This window comes from Solea solea, chromosome 7, assembly GCF_958295425.1.
Source record: "Solea solea chromosome 7, fSolSol10.1, whole genome shotgun sequence".
Classification (NCBI taxonomy): domain Eukaryota; kingdom Metazoa; phylum Chordata; class Actinopteri; order Pleuronectiformes; family Soleidae; genus Solea; species Solea solea.
The window spans coordinates 3,041,253-3,061,139 of NC_081140.1; the positions used below are offsets into that span (position 1 = coordinate 3,041,253).

A 19,887-nucleotide genomic window follows, 5' to 3' on the forward strand; every position below is an offset into this window, starting at 1 on the left:
AACAGCTGTAACTCTGCTGCTGGCACGTTAAAACAATAGTGGAAGTAGAGTGGAAGTGTGTCACTGACACGTACCAACCAGTGTGTTGTCTGTTCACCTCATGCGACTCTTAGATGAGCTGCTGAACGTCCTCACAAGCACACTTGTCACGTAAAACATGCAGGACAAGTGACACAACACATGGACAATGTCCACTCTTGGTTAAGCTGGTAACAGGCCTCCAGACACACACACACACACACACACACACACACACCATTACCCAGCACATTTATATGACACTAACAAGCCATTGAAGGCAGACAGGCATAAGATAAAGGACATATTAAGACTCCCAGGTATCTGTGGAGCATCACAGTCAGGTACTGGCACAACTGGCAGACCGACCAGATAATCCCTTGTTCTGCATCATACTGTACGTTCACAAGCACTTTGCAACACCACACACAACATGAATTTGACTAAGAGCTGTAAACAAGTCTCGTGTTAGAATCCTTTAATTCCACAAGAATGTAAAATGAAAGTTCACATGAAAAGTACAGACGTTAAACTGTTTATAATCTTCTCAATCCTTCAGACACAGAGAAAGTTGTTCAGTAAACGAGAGAAATACAGAAATGGTCAGATGCTTTTTCTCGCACATCATGCACCTGTAGGATGTTCTTATATTTCATCTTATCTTGTTGCATAATGGGATTGGTAGTCACTCGGGGTGGAACGGTTCAGGTTGTCACAGTTCGGGGCACGTGTGAACCGTTCGGTTTATGACACACAACGTAGCGTAAGCCTTGCGACAGTAACCCAGGGAAGACCGGAGACCCGGAGTTGGAGGATGCGCAGGCAGCATCGTTCTGTTCTCCTGTGTGGGAGCATTTCAGATTTACTGTAACCTATGATGACAGTGGACAAAACTGTAACTGTATGCAAGCACTGCACAACACGAATAATCGTCTGACACAGCTTACGTGGCTCTTACCACAGATGGATGGAGCTCCAGGGCCACTAAAAGGTTTCTAACAGTGACTGCTTGTTACATTCATTCGGAGTTGAAGATGAAAAAAGACCCGCCCGACACGAGCAGTGACAGAATTGAAACTAGAATAAATATGTGTAAATGCAGCAATGTCTTTCCTCTTACTGTTTCAAAATCTCTGGATTGTTACAATGATGTGTCCCTAATCAAGCTGCCTCATTATTTTAGGTTTTGCATAATTGTCCTTAAAAAACAACAAATTATTAGGCTATAGATCTGATACATGGTATGGTATGAGTGTAAAAAACTAAACTGAAAACTGTGACCCCAAAACCGCGATATGAACCGAACCGTGGATTTTGTGAGCCGTTCCATCCCTAGTAGTCACAATGATTGGCACATGTGTACGCTCACCACAAACAGATCATTTATTTAATGATTGAACTGTAAACTATTCTTTTCAGAAAGAAGACATTTTGTAAACATAGCTACTGTCTCCATGTGGATGTTTCTGATTCAACTGTCAACTCTGACCAAACCAGGTTCCTGCACCTCCATGTCTTGTGCTCTCTTCCTAATCATATCAACAACCTCATCAAATCCTTCATCAACAAAACAATAGAAAGTAGTCAGGGAGTCACAAGTACAATTATACAAGCTGACAGTATTGATCAGGAGGATACAATGTACACTACCAACTGAAAGAGTGGACTGGAGGTGTGTGGTTACTATGGAAATCATAAATTTAAAAACTAGCACAACTCTAGGGCTGCGACTCACAACAATTTTCATAATCGATTAATCTGTTGATTGTTTTGTCAATTGGTGTTTACTAAAACATAAAATAAAGCAAAAACCATTCAGTTGTGAAGATTTCTATGTCACGTGTAGCAAAGAAACCAGAATGTGTTCACATTTAATTTAAGTTAAGTTAAAAAATACACACACACACACACACACACACACCACTACACTCTTTGGGTTTTGTCCAGTGACAATTCATCAAAACTGTTGAGAGACAAAGTATAAATCAGATTTAAACCTTGTCTCAGTGTTGCTAAATATTGCTGACACCATGGCATGTAAAGAATCTATTTATAGGTGTGAGTGTGTGTGTGTGAGTGTGTGTGAGCGTGTGTGAGCGTGTGTGAGCGTGTGCTCCACCCATAAGGCTGTTTATATTGTCTGTGATTCATGCTAATCAGGTTAGTCCAGCTCGTTTAGATAGTTCCAAGTATGAATAATATATACATGAACATTGAAAGCCTTAATATGGTTCAAGTTCCAAAAGTGAGCTAAAATATTTGTTGATTCATCCATTTTTCTGATCAATTTAAAATGAATCTGTGACAATGAACTGGAAACATGCCAAGAATGTGTCTTCTAGAAGAATAAAATTCAATATTGTGGTTTGCACTGTCAAACAAAAGAAGTGGACTGAACACTTGACCTCGGCATCATTCACAATGACATTTTATTGACCAAACACTCGATGTTTAACAACGGTCCAAATACAAAGATTGTTGTTAGCCACTCTCTGGCTGTCAAACTGCACTCCTACAAGAACCTCTCATTGGAGTCATAATGGCTATCCAGTTAATGATTACCAATCTGGACAAGGGCATGTGGAATATACAATAGATGGTCAACACTGTTTCTGCTAAGTCAGGTAACCTCTGACTCTCAGCCTGTGAAACTACGTGTACAAACAAATACAAATCAATGAACACAAGAAATGCATTACTTTTTTCCCCAAATACATTTCAGAAACAATGTTATCAGAGACAAACGACCAATTAACAATAGAGTCATTTAATCCCCTTTAAACCATGAAGCTGTTAACAACACATTAGGCTGATGCATTGACCACCTACAGCCATTTCAAGCAATACCAAATAATTATCCAACTGTGTAACACCAAAAAATAAATAAACAGCCAACAACATGACTCAGCGAAAATACTTTTGCTGATTTCTTTAACATTTTCATAGTCTGTGCATAGTGAGGCAAGTGATGTATAGGATTGGATTCTGTGTTATTAAAAAAAACAGCTTTTAATAGACAAAGTTTAAATCAATTCTCCTGAGATCTTTATGTTGGGAATACAAATGTCTTAATGGACTGACTCCATCTTACCACGCTGACCTACTTCAGCTTTACACTCAGATCAGCTGATCAGTTGCTGTTGGAGCATTATGGAATGGTTTTCCACTTCCCATTAGGGCTGGGTGATGAATCGATTTTAATTTGAAATCAGAGTTATTTGTTTGGACAATGCTGAAAAAAAGAAAATCGATTTTTCCTTTAACTTGGGTAAAAACGACAGACAAAACGAAAAGTCTACTGCTCTCTCTCTCTGCTCCATTTACCTCCCCCAACCCCCACTTGTTCTCTGACAATATCAACATGGCAGCGTGCACAGAAAACAGCCAGGATTTAGTTCCGTTTCACATCGCCAAAGATATGGTTCCCATATATACCGTAGAAAAGGCTGCGTTCATCTGCATGCTGGAAGAGATCGACCCCCGTTACCAATTACCAAGCCGAAAATATTTTGCAGAAGTTGCCCCATCTGTACAAGTTTAAGAGAATAGAGCAACCCTTTATTTATTTATACTACAAATGAAGTTTGGTGAAACTGTGAAAATTTGGCACTTTATTCCTTAAAATCGAAAATTAGATCTGGTTTAAAGAAATTGGGGATTTCATTTTTAGGCCATATCGTCCAGCCCTACTTCCCATTAGAGAGGCCTCATCACTTCCTGTTTTTAAGTCTCTCTAAAAAAATCATGTCTTTGCTTTGGCATTGTGAGTTTGTGCTGTGTATTGTGTTTGTGGTTTTTACTTAGTATATAAAGGGAATTGGATTGGATTTACATTTGTATCTGTCCGATAAACCGAACAGTATTGGACCAATATCTATACTGACTACATTGGCATAATAAGCTTCTGCTTTCGAATACAAAACACATTCTGGCTGGTGTGTTCAACTGACTTTTGTAGAAACAATGTGGAAAAAGATGGCGGCCCATAAAGCAAGACCTAAGTACTTAAAAGAGGCTTATTATAAGGCTATAAATAATAAATGTATGGATAGTATATTTTCTTTCTGCTAATAAATCCTTCCAAACATAACACACTGGATATTTCCAGATGTTATAAACTAGAGCGGTTCCTCACTCCTGCGCTACATCAAACAGGCCAACTTGTCTTAAATAGGAACTATTAATGGTTAGCTAACAGGTACAAGACTTCCTGATTCACAGGGAAGGTCACATGACAAAGCCCCAACAAACACCCATAAGATTTTATTGTTGTGGAAAAACCCTCAAGCTTGTGCTCTAACTGGTGTCGCTCTGTTATTAAGTTTCATCATGTCTAAGAACACGGTAATCCATTAAAGTGGAGCAACACTCACGTACTGTGTTACAGGAAAACTACTAGTGACATAAATGTACTCACTTGGGAACAAGACAGCTGATGCCACTGCACAATAAGACCTAATAAAACTTTACCTTTGATAACAAGGTGGCCTGTTTATTATTGATTGAAAATACAATACTGTGTCAATATTTGAATATTAACATATTTGATTATTTATGAAAACTATCTGGTTTTTAGCTATTTTTCTCCAATTTTGTGTTGTTCAGTAAAAAAAGTGTCTTCTTTTGCATTACATTTTTTATCATAATCAATACAGAAATATGTGACTAATGGTTCATAGATTATCTGCAAGACACTGTTGTCTGCAGCAGTCATGTACTGTAAGGGTGTTTCAAGGTCCTAACAATAAAGTTTAACTCAAGATTAGTGCAGAAGCACACAGGCTGCCACTGTCATTGATTGTTATTGATATTAATATGTTACTAATTCTAATGCAGCTTGGAGACACTTATGAAAAAGCTGAATCTTAGAGCGCAGGTCTTACTGGGTTCTTTTTTTTAAATGAACACAACACATTATCTGGCTGTAGATGTTTCAACAGACGCACTGTGCCCTGAATGTTAATTGAATGTTGACAATTTGGGATCTAAGGCAGGCTGCACGCTTTTAGGAAAATATGGGATAATGCTATTGAATATTGCAATGACAATATGACTATAGATCAATAAACATTTTTAAAGATGCAGCACATAACTTTTGTTGATTTTTGTTGTCTATTAAGGCTGCAACTAACAACTATGTTCAAGTAGTGGACATTTTTTTTGTGTTTTAGTTAGTTTATTCAGAATAAATACTAACAATATGAACACAAACAAAAAATTCACAGCAAATACGACATCTTACATGGCTTGGTTTAATATTTTGTAACTGGTCGATACTGAAATTCAGTGGTCTGTAATTTCTGCATTAAAACAGGTGTCATTTTACCTGTCATGTCTAACTGGTCAGAGACATCTCGGGCCACAATGGAATATTTTTCTAATTGGAGAAGAGACAGTGAGACAGATGCTGCTCCACCACCACTGTTCATCTCATTTATATCCACTAAGCATGTTTGTGTGCCGCTATCGAGTTAGCTAACAATGGTGTTCACAGTTCAAGCCAACTCCTATTTTACAACAAGAAAAGGACATTTTTGTAACAAATGAAATGACATATAATAATATAATACTTTAAGTGAAGTGGTCAATGTTTTTGATATAAACCCAATAGTTTTTCCCCTTTCATTCTTCTTTGTTGTTTCAGAAAGCAGTTGGTGTGTACTGTGTGTCCTGTCGGTTATTGCACATGTCACATGTGGTTTGCCAGAGGCAGTGTTTTAATTAAGCAGGTTGACAATGCATCAACAATAAAACTCATTCTTTTAAATGATTTATGATCACCAATTTTGTTGGATAATCACTGCAGCCCCAATGAGTATATTTTGATATTTTATGGCTTTGTAAATCTTATTTTTATATGTACGTCAGTAACCCTGTTAACTGTGACCGATACCCTCATATAGAAGAATTCAACTAACTCTTCTACTGTGGAAAAAGCTGCTGTAAACTGTATTAAGATGATCACGGGACACACAAATCCTGGAGATTAATGATTTAATAAAACTTGTGGGAGTATTTGTCTCAAATCTTCTCACACTATACACTGGATAATATGCAGTAATGTATTATGCACTATAAATACACCAAAGGAAATGTTTGCATTGTATTTTTTTTTTTAGATACTTTATTAATCCCCTTAGGGAATTTATTCTCAGTCTCAGATTGACTGATATTCTCCGCATTTGACCCATCCTAGAATTAGGAGCAGTGGGCTGCCACTGAATAGCGCCCAGGGAGCATTGGGAGTTGGGTACCTTGCTCAGGGGTACCCCAGCCCTTTTTGGCCGGGTGGGGATTTGAACCAGCGACCTTCCGGTTACAAGTCAAGTTCCCTTTCCACTGGCCAACCTCTTTTGCACCAACCTCTGCATACCTGGCTTTCATTTCTATAACAAATGGACTAAAAATCTGTTTTACACAAATATTAAGTGGTGCATCACTCTGTTGTTTACTTGGCTTGCATGCTGAAGCTGGTTTTATTCTACCAACATTTCTGTACAGGCAGCCTTTCAGCCTTTCATAGCCACATTACACTGTGGCCTCTTTGAGCATCCACTGCCCACAACACACCCACACAACCACCATGACTGCCAATATGACACAAAGACACCATGTTACTACAGCCCACGGTCAAAGACGAGGGGGGGGGGGGGACAGAAAGAGAGAGGAGAACCAAATGATATTATTCTCACTGTAGCTATTTTTATTTTATTCTATTTTGATGCCTTTCATTGCTTTGCTCATGAAACAATCATACACAAACACAGCAGGGAGATGTGAGACTATCTGGGACTATCACAAGTTTTTTTCTGTTCTTTTTTTCTTTCGGAGGAAAAGCTTTTTTGCACGTTCTTCTCAGAGAGTCACAGGGCCAAGCACGAGACCCTGGCACGGTGACACAGTGTCCAGCGCTGAATCAGCGGGTCGCATGTTGTGTAATCGCTCACTCTCTGTCTCACACACACACACACACACACACACAAACACAGAGAGAGAGATGGGGGGGGGGGGGGGGGGCTTTACAAAGAAACTTTTTTCAGCATTAAGGAAACAGAGGCCCAAAGAAGTGCTGCATACAGTTGTGGCTCTTGTTTCATTTAGCGCCTCTGAATGGCTCCAGTCAGGCTATAAAACTAATCTCTACAAATAGCAGATTCTTAAGGGTTGACAGAAGTTTTGTCAAGAAAAGTTCAACTTAAGAAAAAAAACACTGATCCTCAGTCCAAAAACCTGCCTTTAATCATTCTGAGGGGGCAAGTCCATGCTCTGCTTGCCCCATTCAAACATGGCATTAACAGCTTCGTTGATATTATAGCATGTGGTCAGTCTTATGCCGGAATCAGACGACACAAATCCAGGAAGATTTTCAAGCACTTTGTTCGTGACCGACACATTTCCAGTGTATGAACATACAAAATGATGAACGGATGTGAAGTGTTCTATTTCCCCGCCTACTATGTCCTACAACGTGCTCCTGGACGTCGACCAATAGGATAAAGAGTGCTCTGATGCGGCAAAACATTCAGACATAAACATGGCAAAGAGGAAGAGTGATGCTGCTGTTGGAGTTAGAGCTGAAACAATTAATCCATGAAATGATTATTCATCGATTATTAGTTATCGGACAACTATTTTGATAATCGATTAATCGGTTTGAAGCTTTTTTCAAGATTCAAAGTGTTTATTGTCATATGCACAGTAAAGAAACACGTTTCCCTGTACAATGAAATTCTTACTTTGCCGTCTACTCAAAAACACCAGCATAAAGTAAAAAAGAAATGCTTTTGTAAAATAGTAGAAATATACATAAGGAAAATATAAATATAAATATTACCAAAAAAAACTAAATATATATATATGCATGAAATAAGTGTAAACTGGTTGTGCAATTCGATGCTGTGCAAACAGATTTAACAGATTTAAAGTGACATGTGTCAGGTTTATTTTTCATGACTAAAACGAGAATTCTGATTGTTTAAGCTTCTTAAATGTGAATATTTTCTTCATTTCTTTGCTCTGGATACAAAGAAATCATTAGAAGTGAATGATTTTGTTTTGTGGACAAAACAAGACATTTGAGAACATCATCATTTCCAGGTCTGATGAACACGATCAACATTTTTTTAAGGTTTTCTGATATTTTATGGACCAAACGATTAATCGAGAAAATATTCGACAGACATTATGAAAATAATCGTTAGTTGCATCTCCAGTTGTTATATATGGGTAAAGATAACTGTCAAAACGATGTGCACATACTCGGTTGTGATTTATTCAACATGAATACGAATTAACAACCATGGCAATACGATTCGAAAAGTTACGAATTCAAAAGTTATGAATACAAATCTGCAGCTGTCACATAACAATATATATATATATATATATATATATATATATCCCGGCTTGTTCCGACCCTGCTCTCTTAACTACCTCATTTTGGTCATGTGACCTAATGACTCCAAATCAGTGCAGGACCATATACTGTATGAAATATAGTCCATCTAATATTATTTAATTTTCAAAAACAATCCCATCAATAACATAGCTTAAAGATTTCAGGCACAGAACTTTATTCAATGCATTTAATTTGACGTTACACAAAAAAACCAGAAAAGAAGACGTTCTAAACGTAAGATAAAATAACAGAAACGGAGCCAGAGGAAAGAAAGGGAAATACTTTGTTTACGGATCGTGACGTTTCTGTGTGAATATTTAGTGACTTTTTTAAATTCATTAAAAGCGACAAATCTACCGACTCTCTGAGCAGTGTATTCTCTGCCTCCACAGAAACGCATGGACGGCTCCTAAATGTGGGATTTCCCGATTCTGCGAGCACTCGCTTGAGTGCCAGTGCCGGACAGGCATGACACTGGCAGGATCATATTTAATTATACAGAATCACAAGTTTACAAGTGGTTATTGACGGTGTTGAGTCGCTGGGGATCTGTGAAGTCGCACGGAAACGACACCAACTGAGACATTGTCTCCATTTCTGTTATTATATCTAATGTTTACAACTTCTTCTTCTCTGTTTTTTTTGTAGTGTCAAATTATAAATTAATACATTGAATAAAGTTCTGTGCCTGAAATCTTTAAGCCCTGTGCTGCTATCACTGGATGGAAATGGAGGAGGGTGGCGCTAGATCTGCAGCTAATGTCCGTTGAATATCCAACCTGAAACTAAGTCCTCTTTCATTTTTTACTCTTTCTTGATAACTCCAGATTCGTAAATCCATAACTGTGGAGTCGTAACTCTTTGAATCGTATTGAATCACGGTTGGCGATGGTAGCCCTGCCTCTTTGACGTCTCCTAACGAAACTACCAAGACAAAGTTAAAAAATTAACACATTGGCAGGAAACATCGGAGGCACTTCAGCAACTCATAGTCATTCACAAATCCTTACACAGAAACAGAACTTTCCCGATACAGAATTGTTCTTTTTTCCTTTTAAAAAGTTTTTCAGTAAACATAGCACTGTTTCAAGAAATCCAACCTCAAAAATGTGTGGTATAGTTCTCCTGAAACACTGTTTCCATGTTAATAAAAAGCCGATACGTTACAAAACGTATGTGGAAACACATACATATTGGCATCGTGATTGGACTTTTTGCTGATTTGCCCAAGCACAGGATCGGCAAAAAGTCCAATCACATGCATCCTAGAATAAGGCGATCAACATCAGGACGTGATGAAGGTGTTTTAAACTGCACTTATCTCAGTCTACCTATGATCACATCACTGAAGACAGATGTTAATACCAGCACTGAACAGGATCTGTTCATTTAAGAGATCCACTTCATTCATTTAATTGCTCAATTATTTAAAACCATTCGAAACAGAGATTCCAAAGACCAACTAGAAAATAAGTGTCATGGGCCCCAATCAGTATCTGAGAGCATGTGACTAATATCAAACTATTCAGGCAACTGATTAATCCACTGACAAACAACTGCCTGTCTGTTATCTGTGCTTGAAAAACATAAAAGGAAGCAATCTTGGATAATGGTTAATGAGAGGAAAACTGTGACTTTTACAGTCTAAATCTAATTCAACTGCACTCACGGGTCACGTATGAAGGTCAGCCAGCACCACGCAGCACTGAGCATCTGCACAACTGTTTCCTAGAAACAAGTTGGCACAGTGATCAACAATGAACTGATCTATTGTTGGACGGTGGTGTTTGCAACGTAAAGCCTACACATGAGCCCTATGTTCTGCACTGTATGTCAGATCACTTACTAAGAACTCTGCTGTAGTGACTCCGCTGTAAAGTTATCTCTCTTTCATCTCTAGCATTAGATACATTTGAATATTTGCTTAATCTCAGTTCTGGCTGCAGAGATTATTAGGTAAAAAAAAAATATGCTTACTGAGAAAATGACAAACTGAAAAACATAACTCATGGATATATCTTTAGAAATAAACACCCATTAGCACAGCATTTGATGTTTACACAGCACAACTTTCAAATCCTTCACACTGCTCCGACACCAGCACCACACTGGCTTTTGGATGGACCGAGACACTATGCACAAAAAGTGAAACAATTAGTTGATATTTGGCTAATAAATAACTTTTTTTATGCCAAATTTATCAGCACATGTTTAAAATTCTAAATAAATGTAACACTTTCTTTGTTTCCCCACTGGAGTTGTCACAAAGGTAAAGGTAAAGGTAGGATAATATTAATGTTATCAGGGCAGAGATTATGACAACACATTATCATAAAGCAAATGTGCTGATGTGTAATATTAATTTTAATATAATATATTATTATAATTAATTAATATTAATTATCTTTACGTATGTTTAAGTACACGCAGTAAACGCGAAGGCCAGTTACAGTAAGTAATATCAACATTCACAGCTGCTCTCACGTGAGCGGACCGGAGGACGAACCTCATTTGAAAAGCGGTTACTTTAACTTTGCATCGCTTCTCAACACATGTACAAACTTCACTGGAAACCGCCGTACACACAGACACACACTGTGACGGATGAAGCCACATTCGTCATACGTGTTTACCACCAACACGCCTTTCAATTCACTTTAACAACTTCTTTAACCACCATTCAGAAGTGGAGCTCTGCGGTTAGCCAGCGGAGGAAGGCGGCGTAAAGTTGACTGTTTTGACAGCGGGGTCTGGTTTTCCTGTCCTCGCCACAACAGCCGTCTACTGTGAGTTCAGTGACGAGAGCAAAGTTCAGAGAGTCAAGAGCTGAAAACTTACCAAAGTTTGTTCATACTGCAGCGCCCGCTGGTCTGTGCCGTCTCCTGCCATGGCTGTGCTCCGTGTCTGTGCCCGGTTACCTGCTCAAGGCTTCTCAGTGTGGTAGTAAGCGGGAAGCAGCCGACAGCAGCAGCGAGAGCTCTCTTAATCTCTCTCCCTCTCTCTTTCAATGACTGTGTGTGTGTGTGTGAGGACAGTGATTAAAGCATTCAACTGACTTCAGTTACAATGTGAGAGTTCTCAAAGAGAACTCCAGATAAAAACCGCGTCCCTGATTCACTACGGTCCTTCATTTTATAGCGTCAAGTCTGGAGCGAGATACACACTCACAGCGCGTGAGGCGGGACTTCAGGGACTTAACCCTCCCATCTGAAGTATGTCACTCAAGTCACGGACGAAAAGAAATCCTGACTGTTGTGAGTGGTGATTCACAAACTTGTTTTTTTTTTTTTGTATAAATCATAATAAGAGCACATTTCAACAAAATATACCATTTCTTACTATTTTTCAACTTTAATTCAGAGTGATTGTGATGATTACAGGGCTGGTCCAAGCCTTTATGGGACCCCAGGTTGAACATTACTAAGGGGCCCCGGTTCTGGATGGTTAAATGTCTTGTTGCAGGGAGATTGTGGGCTTTATCCACTGATCCTACTGTCTGTTAGTAGAAAACAAGTCTCAAGATCAGGGCCGCCAGTCCAGAGTCCTCAGAGTCAGCAGGTGTAGTGATGACTCTGGTCTCGCGAGAAACACATTATTGCTTCACAGCACTACACACACACACACATACAGGTACTGGCAATAATATGAGGGTAGTGATAGCAGAAAAACAAACAGAGAAAATCATTGTCAGAGGAAGTGAGGAAGAGGAAACGACCACACACGGTGAAGCGGGCCACACAAAAAAAAGAGGAAACATTGGATTGGCTTTTTTTTCAAATGGCGAGAAATGAAAAACAGAAGCATGCAAAAAAATATATATTCCGAAACAGTAGAGGGAGCTCTGTAGAGAAAAAGTTCCACTTTCCTGCCAAAGTCCTTGACACATGTATTCTCTGAAATTACCCACAATTACCGCATTTCTGTGGTTGCAATAAAGACGTCTGTCTTCTTAAACGCAGCATGATGTTCATAAATTAGGATCCCTGTGAAACCAGGGTTGTACTTTCCTTCTTATCACTTGTGTTTTCTCTCTGCGTGTGTGTGTGTGTGATGACAATGATGATGATGATGATGATGATGTGTGAGTGTTCAGGTGGATCCTCAGGCTGGACAATATGGGGGAAAAAATATATAATATATAATTTGATATCACAATATAAATCAAACCAATATTTCTGTAAGATATATAAGATATACTGTATCTGGATATAAAGCTGCACACAGGTTGTTTTTCTGATGTTTACACTTTTCAAAGGAGAGTGACAATTCACTGTAAATACACTCTACTGTTTATGATATGTATTACATGATCTCACTTATTACATTTCATTTCAGATAATACCTGGTTTATTTCTTTGGCTTTTTTTAATGTTGAATGAAGGATATTTATTCATGTGTGTTAGAAACAATTAAATTCTGCTTTAACACAAATAATTAGGCTTCAAATCTAAGAAGTGTCATTAAGTGACAAATATATTTAAATATAAAAGTGTTGATTCCGTACATCTTTTGAACATATAAATATTTATTTTATTTAAAATATGTATTCATAATAATAAATATGATGATTATGAATGAAACAGCCTTCATAACAATGAAAAGTCAACACAGATACCTTATCATTACGATATCCAACTTCAAACACCATATCCTGTCTCATGCCCAGAAATAGATATCTTGCCCAGCCTGAGTTGATACTCAAAGTTAATCAGTCCTACACAGACAGTGCAGGACCGCACTGTCTGCACTTTCATATTCAGTTTATCATATTCTCCGCTTTGTGTGTATACTTGTAATACTTGTAATACACGCTTTGTTCTCCAAATGATGCTGTCCCTCCTCGACTATTTAAAGAGGTTTTCCACACTATAGGGCCATCTATTATTCTGGTTTTAAATAGAAATCTGTCCACAGGTGTGGTCCCCAAAAATGTTAAACATGCAGTAGTGCAAACACTTATCAAAAAACCTGGTCTAGACCCTGCAGTTCCTGCAAATTTCAGGCCCATCTCCAAACTGCCTTTTATCTCAAAAATCCTTGAGACGCTAGTCCATGGTCAAGTAATAATATCCTTGAGGTTTTCCAGTCCGGTTTTAAATCACTGCACAGCACCGAATCAGCACTTTTAAGAGTTTTTAATGATATCTTTTTAGCTACTGACTCCGGTGACTGTGTAGTTCTTGTGCTTTTAGACTTAACTGCTGTATTTGATACAGTGGATCACCACGAGATCCTGATCTCACATCTGGAGGAGCAGGTGGGCATCAGGGCCACAGCTTTGGAGTGGTTCAGGTCATACTTGGCTGATCGAACTTTCTGTGTCAGCCTCGGTGACTCGACATACTCCTCGGCTCCTCTCACTTGCGGGGTCCCACAGGGCTCACTTCTGGGCCCCCTTCTTTTCTCTCTATATCTGCTCCCACTTGGCTCCATTCTTAGAAAGTATGGCATCTCGTTCTATTGCTATGCAGATGACAGTCAAATCTACATGCCTATTAAAAAGAACGATGCATACTCTTTTAAAATTCTACTTGAGTGTCTTGATGACATAAAGGCCTGGATGGCTCTGAACTTTTCAAATTTCAATGACAAAAAGACAGAAGTGATGGTGTTTGGTGGCACCACTGGGACCCCCAAGTAGATCTGGGCTGCTTGGCACCGCTTTTAACACACTATCACAAACCTGGGGGTTAAAATGGTAATTCACGCCTTTGTCACCACTCGGCTGGATACTGTAATTCACTTTATGTGGGGGTTAGTGCGTCCTCCATTGCCCGTCTTCAGATGGTACAAAACGCTGCTGCACGTCTTTAAACTGGCACACGTAAATTTGAGCACATTTCCCCCATTATAGCCTCACTCCACTGGCTGCCCATACACTTCAGGATCGATTTTAAAATGATTTTATTTGTTTTTAAATCCCTGAATGGTCTTGCCCCGCCCTGCCTCTCCGAGCTTCTACATCCATACTCACCCGCTCGCTCTCTCAGGTCACCTGATCAGCTGACCTGAGGGGATCGTGCCTTCGCTGTCGGGTTAGGGTAAAGGTAAATGCACTTATGGCCCTTTTCCACTATAGTCACTATAGTATATGGCATGACACAACACGGCACGGTTTAGGTTGCATCTATTCAATTCAATTCAATTAAATTTTTTTTTGTATAGCGCCAAATCATAACATACATTATCTCAAGGCACTGTACACTCAAGTTGTTGGAAATTAACCCACGTTTTTAGGATTGTTAAGTAGTTTTAACTGATTTACAGTTGGGCTCTTCCATAGTACCTGACAACAGGAACTATGCTAGTGAAAACGCAACTTAACCATGCCGTGCCGAGACGAGTAGAGCCGGCGGAAACACACCTTTATTTGTGATGGTAAGGGTTAGGGTAAGGGGCTAGGGAATGCATTATGTCTATGACGATAAGATATAAAAACAAGTTTATGTGTGTGTGTGTGTGTATACTTATCTTTTTATGACTATGAACATATTTTTAAATTGTCGTGTGCAAAGGGGGAGTAACCACTTAACTCTTCATTCTCAAGGATGAGATAAGCTTGAATTTTTAAGCCTCTCTAATGCTGAGATACAGTGCTAAACATATTTATGAGCAATTATGAATGAACAAAAAACTGTCTCATCTACTTTAACATGCTTTTATTACTTTATTAACAACAAGACATGTCACCTGTCACAGGAATCTGAATATGTCACCTATTTTAAAGTGAATAATGAATAGAATAAGTTTTGCACTGCACAAAACATGACCACCAGCCGACTGCAGCTACACTGTTGTGTATTATGACAGGATCTCTTCTTAAGAGAGGAAATGATATCATTTTAATAATAAAAATGTTATCCTAAGACTCTCAATTGTTCTTTTGCAGCGGCGTGAAACAAATAAAAGAAGCATATTCATAGTTATCAGTGGGGAGTTTAGCAGGAGATGTGACAAACTTGAGCGAACAGAGATATTTTTGAGTGTATGCATATCATGCAAACTCAGTTAATTATTAGAGCACCTATGCTTTGTGTGAATCCTGTTCGAAAGTGACGCCTTTGTAGTCTAACCCCACAACTTATCAAACAACCCTTTTAATGGTTACACAAGAGCACGCATTCTTAGAACATGTGTGAGCTGTAGTTCCTCCAAGTGGAAAATGACTGGATGTTCATAATAACCAGAAACACTGCATGAATTATCCTGATGGTAAAGGATTATTTCTCCTTCTCTTTCTTCTTCTCCTTCTTGGAGACATTCCCCATGAAGATATTGGGTTACAAGGTGCGTGACCTAAGAATGTTTGGGGTCTAAGTTGGTGTATCTCCTATTTGAACATGCCCAGAATACCTTGGGAAAAGTGTAGTAATACGAGTAGTATTACAGTAAAGACACAACAATGGAAACCGAAGCTACAAAGACTTTTAGAGTCAACTCCCCTGAACTACAATGCAAATCCAAGGTGTGAAAACAGCCCGAGAGTCTTGACCCTGGCCAAACTCTCTGCAATTGATATGCATTGTGGGTAATGTAGGCACTCGGGTTGGGTATAAACACTCACTCATGTTTATCCTCCATATGAGGATCACTGGGAGCTGCAGCCAATTCCAGCTGTGAAAGGTGGAATACACCCTGGACAGCTAGTGAGTCCATCTCTGGGCAAACAGAAATGAACAACCATGCACTCCCACAGTCACGACTACGGTCAATTTAAAGGGTTATTTATTTATTAATAAGAGAAAGAGAACTGGGAACTGAACCCCAGAGAATAACTGTAACTGTGGGCTACAACGCAGCTCAACTCCGTTTACATGCATGTTAAAAGTCAGGTGTGAATTCACGTAGGTGTGAATGCCCAACCAAACTCCGGTCTGCCTAAAAACGTAGGTCTCGGTTTGCCTCAAGTGACTACAACACAGGGCATTGTGGGTACACACAACCAAAACATACGCGCGACAAATGGCTGAGCCCATTGTTGCAGCATATATGTGTCGTATGTTCACATAAAACCAAATAAAAAACCCAAGACTGATATGATTTGATGCAGCTCCATGTTTTGCTCTGAAACAAAGTTGTCCTGCATTAACCAACAGATAAGCCAGTTTTCTTGTTCATTGCTGTCTTGTCTTCTCCTTCGATGATTCTTGATACAGTGCCTCCTCAGGCAAGGAGGCGAACACGTTATTCACTGGTTTCATTGAAGTGCAGTGTGAATGTTGCAAGCCCCAATTCAACCGAGTCCCCAATCGTACCGGGTCTAGTGGATGGTGGTCTTTGGTTTTCTTAATGTCATATAAACATGTTTGTCTGACTAAAATCGAGCTGGTCTTAGTCAGACTAACAATCCTGGATAATGCGATTCATAGTCCGATTACTCATGCATGTATACGCTTCGTCGGACAGGAGACGTCAGACTACGGCCTTAACTCGATGAAACTGTACTTGTAAATGTGTGTTTCTGGTTTTGTGTCTGACCTGAATCTACAGCCGTACAGTATAAGCAGCACTGAGTTTCCCTGACTGCTCATTTACAGACACATGTGGTGTAAATGTCAGTTAAAGGGACTTTATGTAACATAATCTATGCATTCTTCTTCTTCTTTAAGCTCCTCCCTTAGAGGTTGCCACAGCTGATCATCTGCCTCCATCTCACCCTAAACTTTGTGTCCTCTTCTGTTACACCAACTGCCCTCATGTCCATAATATCAGTTTTGGATCAAGTTATGTCACATTGTCTTGGTCTTTTTGTTTGTGTCAAAAACACTTGTCTTTACAGTGAAAAAGGAAAATGTTTGACATATTTGAAACAGCTATTGTTGAATAAATGAAATGAAATGAGTTCATTCAAACAAATGTTACCAAGTTAAATGAACCCTTATTTGGAGTTTGTCAGCCATTTTATTTCTTCTTGCAAAATTCCCTATTTGAGTTTCCACAGGAAGTGTTTCTTACTCAGATGCTCGTAAAAGACTCAATTATGTTTACCTCACATTACCGTGGCTTCAGTTACACTTTCAGCAGTTAAGTCACATTTGTCAAACTGGTGGCCCGGGGGCCACATGTGGCCCTCCAATCAATTACATGCGGCCCGCCCACCACTGTGCGAGGTGATGAATAGAGACAGAATACAAGACTAAATGTATTTGCCCGGCAATATTTTTTATAATAGTAATAAGACATTGGGTTGTAATCTTTGCTTTATTAAAATGTATTACACTCAACATGAAATTACATATATTTAAGCTGTTTTAATCACAATTATCCTCATCATTATTTGCTAAATTTTCAATTTAATTCTCTGTTTTTGTGCATCATAAATATGTTTTTATTGTGAATCATTTTATATCAAAACAAGCACTTTTACTTTGCAATTCTGTCTAATATCATAATGAATAACTTATATTGCCCACCGGCCATAAATAGTAGTTTTGCCTCCTTCAGGATATTCACTATCATTCAAGTACAGTTTATCTGAAAACAACAGTCAAGTGATCACATTATCACTGGAACTTTAGACCACACCCTCTTTGGTTTTTATCAGTTGAATAGCTGAAGCAAAACTGATTATATTTAATCTTCTCAATATTTGTTTTGAATAGAAAGAGGACGGGAATAACCTGGTGCATGTCATTCAGAGGCACATAAACAATACACATGTGTATGAATATTTAAAACATCAAACTCATTCAGCTAACGCGATGCTTTTTTGTTTGTGTTTCTTAAACACAGTTGTGTGATGCACTCCTTATTTATTTTAACAGGGAGGGAAAAGTCATTATCCAACAGTGACTGATATGCGATGAGTCAAAATATGCTGTCAAAATATTACCAATGTAACAATGTAATAAAGCCAAGAGCGTAATAACTTGCCAATAATGTAAGTTTTTGAGCCAATTACGCAATAGCATTTTTGCTAAAAACGTAATAAGTTATTACGTTATTCATCCATCAAAATTATACATACTATGCAGTACTCATACAGTTATTATTTCTTGTGCAAAATCTTATATTTAGAATATTGTATATTTGCTTATTAAATTCATAATTCCATGTATGAAGGAATATTATTTAATTCATTCAACAGTGGTCATGTGACCTACATGTGTTTGCTCAGTACTAGAGCCGATAATGTAATAATATATGTATAATTTGTTAATAATTTCTACTTTCTGGATAGAAAGTGACACGTTATTGGCTGTTATTACATTATTGGTTGCTACAGGATGGAAAAGTACTTTTCTTTCAACAGTTAGTACCAGTCAAATGAAAGATAATGCAATCAATGAGCGGCGTGAATACAAACACCTGAAAGCTTTTGTTTGGCCTCCTAACAGCTTGTTTGCTGGAGTGTGCGTCTGAGTGTGACAGGCTCACCATGAGTCAACACACTGACAGCGGACGACGGACTGATGATAATTAGCCTTTGATAAACAGTTGTGTGTGCGCCTGCACACTCACAGATGATGTGGGTGTGATACAAAGGAGACTTCAAACATAGAACACTATGGCGCTGCATTCCAGAGTCAATAAACAGCCAATTCAAACACTAAGTCAGTGATGGAGTGTGTTGCGCAATATAATCCACACATTCTGGAATGGCAATTGTAGACTATAGATCAATGAGTGACGACCTTTTAAAGACTTTTTCTGGCATAAACACTGACACCAAAACCTGGTCCTCATGAACGCAGCTAATTAAACTTAAACTTAATTAGTGACAAGCTAACATGAAGTTAGCAGCTAACATTCACAGATTAAATAACCTGTAGCTTCTACAAAGAACATGTTACACTGAACAGTAACTCACAGGCATAGGCTCGAGGCATAGGACATAGGCGGTTGCCCAGGGCGCCATCTACTGACATTCTTATACATATTTCAGTTTTTCATGGAAAACATTGAGATACTTCATTGACTGAATCACAATATGTATGTAATATTTAAATTGAGGCGAATACAACTGAGGGAAAACACATATAGAAGATCACATGAATGATTGTAAATCACATTTTTTATTTTTGATCATTATGACAACTTACTGCACAGATTGAGCCACAGGATTGACAAAGACCAGGCTAACTGCCCAGGATAAATCCCCCACTAAATTGGCTAAATTCAGCCAGGATAACTGACATATGCCGGCCTAATCCCGGTTCTCGATCTTGGTTTCATCAACAATCGTCTGTGTCCTGCACCACATACCACATCAATACCTTCATAACATACAAACCATGAGTGGCATCATGGTTAGTCAATGCTGACAGATGATGATCTATTTATCCATCTGAAACAACAACAACCTAAAATCATGAGAGTAAATAATAAAAGAACAAATCCACTGAAACTAGTAGAGTAAAAACATGCAAAAATGGATGAAATGAATATGGCAAAAAATAAAAACTATAACAAACCAAATAAATAGATAAAGTTACTTTATCAAAGGTACTAACGTAATAACGGTACTAGGT

General features: G+C 38.5%; 1 protein-coding gene across 5 annotated transcripts in view; it reads right to left on the reverse strand.

Annotated features, from left to right (window-relative positions):
- LOC131462429 (chloride channel protein 2-like) overlaps window positions 1-11,555 on the reverse strand; it is a 148,375-nt gene extending 136,820 nt beyond the window's left edge. For 3 of the 5 annotated variants that reach the window (XM_058633650.1, XM_058633649.1, XM_058633651.1), the window contains exon 1: window positions 11,255-11,554. In XM_058633650.1, coding sequence (XP_058489633.1) covers window positions 11,255-11,305 — 51 coding nt within the window. In that variant the 5' untranslated portion in view covers window positions 11,306-11,554. Of the gene's footprint in view, window positions 1-11,254 lie in introns of all 5 variants that reach the window. The other 2 variants (XM_058633648.1, XM_058633647.1) reach the window with 1 other exon arrangement.
- Window positions 11,556-19,887: the final 8,332 nt, after the last annotated feature.